Genomic DNA, 9,085 nt, shown 5'->3' with positions numbered 1-9,085 from the left:
AGGCAGTGGCAGGCCAGGTGTCTCCAAGTTCTCCTCCCCTCTGGAAAATGGAAACGCAAATGACAGAGCATATTCTGACCCATTTATTTTCTGTTCCCTCCTCCTCTCACACACCTTCCTGACCTCCTTCAGAATGAGATATCTGGCCCAGCCATGGCTGAGAGAGTCTCAAGGCCAAACAAGGCTTGGACAGGAAGGAGGCTATTATCTCAGGCCAATGTTCCTCATTCACAAGCCCCTTATACGAGCAGTGTTGGAAACAACAGTACAGAAAAACACAATTCAAAGGAGGGAAAACATAGATGTGTTTCTCTTGTGAGAGATTCCCATTTGAGGCTGAGAGTTTACAGAGCATTCATTAAGGAGAACGTTGGCTGTTAAAAACATGGAGGCATGGGGAGGATGGAGCGGTGGGACCGATGGGTAAGGCTGCTTAGCATCATGTCGTCACTCCAGGGATGCATCATTCGGATTTGCAGGGGGGAACAAATTCTTTCCTACTGCTTTTAATGGGCATCATTTAAAGTATACGGATTGTTCAATTAGAATACCAAATGTAGCATTGAGAAGAGGATTGAGAGTGTCATGGCAGGGATGTTCTAGGCGAGGCAGCTACACAAAGCTGCAGTAATCTGTCTGAGAAGCACCCTGAGCACAACACCTGTACAGGTCTAGAATTGTCTTGTACTTAATGGTCCTCTGTTCTCTCATCAGTTGTTGTGCCGTGGAGAGGGAGAGACAAGACAAGGTGGCATACTTAAAATACTTGTCAAAGTAGGGTGGGCAAAGCTAAGCTATGGAGCGAAACACCTGAGAAGAATCTGTTTAGTAAACAGGGGGCACTTTGAACAGATGGTATGCAGCACAGCAGGCCACTGGGCTATCATGGACCTGTTACCTCTACTGTCCCTTTACTCTGGGGTAAGAAGGAGGCACACACACACACTCACACTCACACCAGCCCGGCTTGAAAAGGGGCAATAAAGACATGCTCCGGAACTCTGGCGACTATTAAGTACTTCTTAAACCTTCTGCTTTGGGCTGGACGTGTCAATGTGTAGTTCATACATGCATAATCTATGAGTAGAATTCCTGTTTTACCTCAATTAGCCACGAAAACCCTAGTTTGAAAGCGACTGTTTTTCTGGACGCTGTGCTGCACCATGCCATTAGCACTTCCTCAACACATTACTGCTATGACACATAAAGCCGGTAATGGGGCCGCCATCTGACTTACTCATAACAGTATTTCCCAAACACCATATGTCTTCATAACTCCATTATATATTCAGTTGAAGTCGGAAGTTTATATACACCTTAGCCAAATACATTTTAACTCAGTTTTTCACAATTCCTGACATTTAATCCTAGTAAAAATTCCCTGTCTTAGGTCAGTTAGGATCACCACTTTATTTTAAGAATGTGAAATGTCAGAATAATTGTAGAGAGAATGATTTATTTCTGCTTTTATTTCTTTCATCACATTCCCAGTTTACATACACTCAATTAGTATTTGGTAGCATTGCCTTTAAATTGTTTAACTTGGGTCAAATGTTTTGGGCAGCCTTCCACAAGCTTCCCACAATAAGTTGGGTGAATTTTGGCCCACTCCTCCTGACAGAGCTGGTGTAACTGAGTCAGGTTTGTAGGCCTCCTTGCTCACACATGCTTTTTCAGTTCTGCCCACAAATTTTCTATGGGATTGAGGTCAGGGCTTTGTGATGGCCTTAAGCCATTTTGCCACAACTTTGGAAGCATGCTTGGGGTCATTGTCCATTTGGAAGACCCATTTGCGACCAAGATTTAACTTCCTGACTGATGTCTTGAGATGTTGCTTCAATATATCCACATAATTTTCCTGCCTCATGATGCCATTTATTTTGTGAAGTGCACCAGTCCCTCCTGCAGAAAAGCACCCCCACAACATGATGCTGCTACCCCCGTGCCTCACGGTTGGGAAAGTGTTCTTCAGCTTGCAAGCATCCCCCTTTTTCCTCCAAACATAACGATGGTCATTATGCCCAAACAGTTCTATTTTTGTTTCATCAGACCAGAGGACATTTCTCCAAAATGTACAATCCTTGTCCCCATGTGCAGTTGCAAACCGTAGTCTGGCTTTTTTATGGAGGTTTTGGAGCAGTGACTTCTTCCTTGCTGAGTGGCCTTTCAGGTTATGTCGATATAGGACTCGCTTTACTGTGGATATAGATACTTTTGTACCTGTTTCCTCCAGCATCTTCACAAGGTCCTTTGCTGTTGTTCTGGGATTGATTTGCACTTTTACCAAAGTACGTTAATCTCTAGGAGACAGAACGTGTCTCCTTCCTGAGCGGTATGATGGCTGTGTGGTCCCATGGTGTTTATACTTGCATACCATTGTTTGTACAGGTGAACGTGGTACCTTCAGGCATTTGTAAATTTCTCCCAAGGATGAACCAGACTTGTGGAGGTCTACAATTTTTTTTCTGAGGTCTTGGCTGATTTATTTAGATTTTCCCATGATGTCAAGCAAAGAGGCACTGAGTTTGAAGGTAGGCCTTCAATTGACTCAAATTATGTCAATTAGCCTATCAGAAGCTTCTGAAGCTATGACATAATTCTCTGGAATTTTCCAAGCTGTTTAAAGGCAGTCAACTTAGTGTACATATACTTCTGACCCACTGGAATTGTGACACAGTGAATTATAAGTGAAATAATCTGTCTGTAAACAATTGTTCTAAAAATTACTTGTGTCATGCACAAAGTAGATGTCCTAACCGACTTGCCAACTTCTTCTTAATAGGGGGGCGCTGTTTTCACTTTGGAAAAAATCGTGCCCAAATTAAACGGCCTCGTACTCTGTTCTAGATCATACAATATGCATATTATTATTACTATTGGATAGAAAACACTCTGAAGTTTCTAAAACTGTTTGAATTATATCTGTGAGTAAAACAGAACTCATTTGGTAGCAAACTTCCATAGAGGAAGTGAAAAATCTGAAAACGAGGCTCTGTGTCAGGGCCTGCCTATTCAACTGGCTTTTATTTATGGATCTGTATGCACTTCATACACCTTCCACTAGATGTCAACAGGCAGTAGAAGGTTGAATGTGGTGTCTAGCTTGATGTGAGGCCGAATAAGAGCTTTTGGAGTGACAGGTCCGCCCTTTTGTCAGTTTTCATCTGCGCACCGGGGAACCTCACATTGTCTTCTGAAAAGCGTTCGGTATACACTACGAATTGCTTCGGCTCTGATTTTATTGGAAACATATGAGAAGAACATCATAAAGAAGGATTTTCAACCGAGTTTGACCAGTTTACTCAACGTTTATTGGGAATTTTGGAATTTTTTGTTCCAGGCGCCAAGAGTTGATGGGCATGTTCGCGCCACAATGCTAGCCAAAGTTGCTAATTCGACAGAAGAAATGGACATTCTAAAACAAAACAACGATTTATTCTGGACCTAGGACTCCTTGCACTACATTCTGATGGAAGATCAATTAAAGTAAGAGAATATTTATGATGTTATTTCGTATTTTTGTGGTAAATGTTGGCTCCAACACGGTGGAGAATAGGTGAGCGCTGTCTCACAATAATGCATGCTGTATGTTGTAGTAAAGTTATTTAAAAAAATCTAACACAGCGGTTGCATTAAGAACCAGTGTATCTTTCATTTGCCATACAACAAGTATTTTTATGTAAAGTTTATGATGAGTTCTTTGGTTAGATTAGGTGACTGTCCAAAATATCTCCGGAGATTTTGGTGAATTGTTGCTACGTATTCACAATGTATAACCACAACTTGCAGCTCTAATTATGCACATTTTCGAACAAAACATAAATGTATTGTATAACATGATGTTATAAGACTGTCATCTGATGAAGTTGTCCAAAGGTTAGTGATTAATTTTATCTCTATTGCTGTTTTTTGCGAAAGCTATGTTGGCGGTGAATAAATGGCTTTGTGTGTTTGGCTATTGTGGTAAGCTAATATAATTCTATATTGTGTTTTCGCTGTAAAACACTTAAAAAATCGGAAATATTGGCTGGATTCACAAGATGTTTATCTTTCATTTGCTGTACACCATGTATTTTTCATAAATGTTTTATGATGAGTATTTATGTATTTCACGTTGCTCTCTGTAATTATTCTGGCTGCTTTGGTGCTATTTGTGATGGTGGCTGCAATGTAAAACTACGATTTATACCTCAAATATGCACATTTTCGAACAAAACATAAATGTATTGTATAACATGATGTTATAAGACTGTCATCTGATGAAGTTGTTCAAGGTTAGTGATGAATTTTATCTCTATTTCTGGGTTTTGTGAAAGCTACCTATGCGGTGGAAACATGGTGAAAACATGGCGTTGTGTGTTTGGCTATTGTGGTTAGCTAATATAAATACATATTGTGTTTTCGCTGTAAAACATTTTAAAAATCAGAAATGATGGCTGGATTCACAAGATGTTTATCTTTCATTTGCTGTATTGGACTTGTGATTTCATGAAATTATATTATATGATATCCCTGTCCCGTTAGGCTAGGCTATGCTAGTCAGCTTTTTTGATGAGGATGGGATGGGTAGCACGGAAAGGTTTACACGAAATTTGTGGAGTGGTTTAAAAACGAGTTTTAATTACTCCAACCTAAGTGTATGTAAACTTCAGACTTTAACTGTATATATATTTCCCTAGTAAAGTGGAAAAACTCAGAAGTGAAACGACAACATTGAATAGTGAACAATAATATTTGTGTATACTGAACAAAAATATAAATGCAACATGTAAAGTGTTGGTCCCATGTTTCATGAGCTGAAATAAAACATTCCATACATTTTCAAAACGCACAAAAAGCTTATTTTCTCTCAAATGTTTCCTTACATCCCTGTTAGTGAGCATTTCTTCTTTGCCAAGATAATCCATCCACCTGACAGGTGTGGCATATCAAGAAGCTGATTAAACAGCATGATCAATACGCAGGTGCACCTTGTGCTGGGGGCAATAAAAGGCCACTCTAAAATGTGCACAACACAATGTCACACAACACAATGCCACAGATGTCTCAAGTTTTGAGGGAGCGTGCAATTGGCATCCTGACTACAAGACTGTCCACCAGAGTTGTTGCCAGAGAATTTAATATTAATTTATCTTCCATAAGCCACCTCCAACATCATTTTAGAGAATTTGGCAGTACATCCAACCGGCCTCACAACCGCAGACCACATGTGATCACGCCAGCCCAGGATCTCCACATCTGGCTTCTTCACCTGTGGGATCATCTGAGACCAGCCACCCGGACAGCTGATGACACTGAGTATTTCTGTCTGTAATAAAGCCCCTTTGTGGGGAAGAATTACTTCTGATTAGCTGGGCCTGGCTCCCCAGTGGGTGGGCCTGGCTCCCAAGTGGCCTATGACCTCCCAGGCCCACCCATGGCTGTGCCCCTGCCTAGTCATGTGAAATCCATAGATTAGGGCCTAATTAATTTATTTCAATTGGCTGATTTCCTCATATGAACAGTAACTCAGTAAAATCATTGAAATTATTGCATGTTGCGTTTATATTTTGTTCAGTAAATAAATATAAAATAATGAAAGAAGGATTGCTGTTTTGAATTTGGTCAAGTCGTGTAAGAGAGGTGGGAAAACTATTGTTATCCGTCAATAATGATAAGCCACCAGGCATTGACAACCGTGATGGGAAACTATTGAGAATGGTAGCAGACCGTATTGCCACCCCTATTTGCTAGATCTTTAACCAAAGCCTAAAGGAGTGTGTCCACAGGCGTGGAAGGAAGCTAAAATCATTCCACTGCCTAAAAATAGCAAAGCACCCTTTGCTGTCTCTAACAGCCCTCTCTCTCTCTGTTTTATTATATTTCTTTTTTTACAAATGATTTGCCACTGGTCTCACACAAAGCTAGAATGACTATGTCTGCAGATGATTCCACACTAAATGTCAGCACCCAAAGCCAGTGAGTTCACTGAAATTATAAATAAGGAGTTACAGTCAGTATCCGAATGGTTGATTAATAATAAACTGGTCTTAAATACAGCTACAACTAAAAGCATTGTATTTGGTTTAAAATGTTCTCTAAGACCTAAACCTCAACTGGAGTTGTGTGTGAAAGGTGTGACCACTGAGTTGATGGTCAATTATCATGGTCAAGTCATATTGACAAAGTTGTTGTGAAGATGGGGAGGGGTATGTCTGTTATAAAAACATGTTCTGCGTTTTTGACGCAAAAATCAACCGTACTATTTGTTCAGGCTCTGGTCTTGTCCCGTCTTGATTACTGTCTGGTAATATGGTCAAGTGCAGCAAATAAAGACCTAGCAAAGCTGCTGCTGGTTCAAAACAGAGCAGCATCTTTGCCCTTAACTGCACCTACAGAACTAACATCAACAACATGCAGGCCAGTCTTTCCTGGTTGAGGGTTCACGAGAGATTATCTGCATCAATCCTTGTTCTTGTGAGATATATTACTGTGTTGAAATGTCCAAATTGTCTGTATAATCAACTTACATATAGCTATGACAGACATACTTATCCCACCAGACATGCCACCAGGGGTCTCTTCACAGTCCCCAAATCCAGAACGAATTCAAGGCAAGGCACAGTATTATACAGAGCCATGATCACATGGAACTCCCTTCCATCTCAAATTACTCGAGCGAACAGAAAAAATGTGCTTTAAATAAACGAATAAAACAACACTTCAAAACACAATGCCTCTCCCCTATCTGACTTAGTTGTAATGTCTATGTTAATGTTTTTGTAAATTGTTAAGTATTTTTGTCTGTAATGTATTTTTCGTTATGAGTCGGACAACAGGAAGATAATCTATCGCCATTGGCATCAGCTAACGGGGGTCACAATAAAATGTAAAATACAATAAAATGCCTTGTTCATATAGCTAAGTGCAGTTTGCTCATTCACAACCAAACAGAAAAGGCTTTGGTTTTGTTTAAAGAGTATATTATAAATCTCTATATCACTGTTAGTCCTATCAATACGGGACAGTCCCATCAGTATGTACACAAGCCTGTTCAGACTAGCGGCGTTGTTAATAGGACTTCATTAGGCCTCTCTCCACTGACCTGGGCCTCTTTCTACTGTTAGTCATTAACCTGCACCACTGCTGATCTCAGCGACCAGAAAGTGTGTGTTGACCGGTTGTTACACGTTTACAAACCCTTTGTGTGTTCCTGCTTTACTCCTGAAGAATGACTATTTCAAGTCACTCTTGCTCTTTCTCTCACACACACACACACACACACAACACACTCTTTATCACGTTGACTCTAAGTGTAACACCGATAGCGGCAAAGCTGGCACCCTGACAGGTGACTACCCAGGACAAGGCACAGTCAGGACACTAAAACAATATAAGGAGGACATGGTCTCATTCTTTATCTCAGGATCTCTGCTGATGTGATTGCCAGTGATTCATAATTACAAATGTTTACAGCAGGCAGTTCACCTGGGATACAAGTCAGTATTTGATGTATATATATATATATGTCTGAGGACATCCGGAGATGACGTGGAAATCAGCCACAAGGGGCAACAGTGAGTGAGTGCTGTTACTTTCAAGTAGGCGTTGTAGACAGGGATGCCGGGTGGGCATACAGTAAGCATCTGCCTCTGGTTATAAAGGTTGCATGTTCAAATCCAGCTATAGAAAGTAGATGTTTATATTTTTGTTTTAAACCTAACCTTTACCATTCGGAGTTAATTTACCTAACCTCAAGAATGCTGAGTTAATGCCTACACTTCACCCGGGAACATACAGAGATGTAACCAAACACTTCAACGTGTGATGTTTGGAACAACTTCGAAATTAGATTTTTGAGAAACATCGATGAACTTCAAATTCTGACGTGAGACTATGAGAGCTTGTTATTTTACACAACTAAGGCAGTAAGAGCACATCCTGGTTGTCAGCAGTCAGACCATGATTCAGACAAAGACCACTTCATGCCACACTGCTGGGCTCGGCACACAACGTCAAAGAGGGAAACAGATATGAAAGGATGATAGTACAGTTTTAGTACAGTTCTAAGTCAGTCGATACTTATGCACTCACCCCACCCATGCCATGCCATCTTTAATTTCCGCACACAAGCACACGCTCATAAATGCTCACACATGAGAATAGACTATTACAGGAATATTACTTTTCAAATTCAAAGTCATAAGCCAAGTCAGATAAGGTGAAATAGTGCAGTCTTTACCTGAACAAATGTGAATAAATCCGAGTAGAAAGTAAATCCCCACTGAACGCGCAGGCATCATTCCAAAGCAGCAGAGGACTGAAGCTGATGTGTATTATCCACAAATGTTTGATATGGCCTATTCGATCTAAATAATTATATTTATAAAAAAATGTCTGCTTCCTTCTTGAGTAAAATAGCCTACCACGCCGTCTCCAACTCTCTTTTCTGTGGCTGTGCGCTGCGCTGGGGTAGCCTATGCTGAGAGCAAGTCTCCGAATAACTCCGTGCGGGACGATTGGTATTTCTGTACACTGTTACAAAGATAATACTTTACTGATAGCTCATACCAAACCTCCCGGTCACATTATTAGGGTTGCCCACGAGATCGTCCACATAACTGGGATCTTCTTCTCGAATCCGAGTGAGTTTCGTAAATCCAAGACTAAACTCTGAGGTTTTAGCCGAATTCATCTGTGATCAAATATTATTTCCACTTTGTCATAGTTTTCTTTCGCATGAGTGATATGGCAGAGTCCAAAATCCAAACGTCCAACTTCAGTTCAGTCACTTTCCTGATTTAATTTGCCTGTTTCTCAAACCAGCCGGCGCTTCACCCGACTTCGTGCACTTAGGGCTGAAGGGACGTTTGAAAAGGGCAGCGCTTAGTGAGTGCTGCATAGTGTGCACTCTTCCTAGTCCACAATGGGGTTTTTCACAGAGGCTATTTTAACACGGGAAACCTTCATTGAATGTATTTACCTATTACGTTAGAGTGTGCAAATGTTAATATATGTGTGCAAATGTTAAACTAAATCTAAAACCAATATTATTTTAGTTAATATGATTGTGGCCAGCCAGAGCTACTTCGCGTCTTGCTTATTT

The 9,085-nt window shown here is 40.6% G+C and overlaps 1 protein-coding gene across 2 annotated transcripts in view; it reads right to left on the bottom strand.

The window, feature by feature from the left end:
- Nucleotides 1-8,842, bottom strand: part of LOC120057208 (roundabout homolog 1-like) — a 170,100-nt gene extending 161,258 nt beyond the window's left edge. For both annotated transcript variants that reach the window (XM_039005715.1, XM_039005716.1), the window contains exon 1: nucleotides 8,222-8,842. In XM_039005715.1, the coding sequence (XP_038861643.1) occupies nucleotides 8,222-8,282 (61 nt within the window). In that variant the 5' untranslated portion in view covers nucleotides 8,283-8,842. The remainder of the gene's footprint in view (nucleotides 1-8,221) is intronic.
- Between the last annotated feature and the right edge of the window lie 243 nt (nucleotides 8,843-9,085).

The sequence above is a fragment of the Salvelinus namaycush genome, chromosome 12 (genome assembly GCF_016432855.1).
Source record: "Salvelinus namaycush isolate Seneca chromosome 12, SaNama_1.0, whole genome shotgun sequence".
NCBI classification, from domain to species: domain Eukaryota; kingdom Metazoa; phylum Chordata; class Actinopteri; order Salmoniformes; family Salmonidae; genus Salvelinus; species Salvelinus namaycush.
This window is presented reverse-complemented; position numbering and strand designations above follow the sequence as displayed.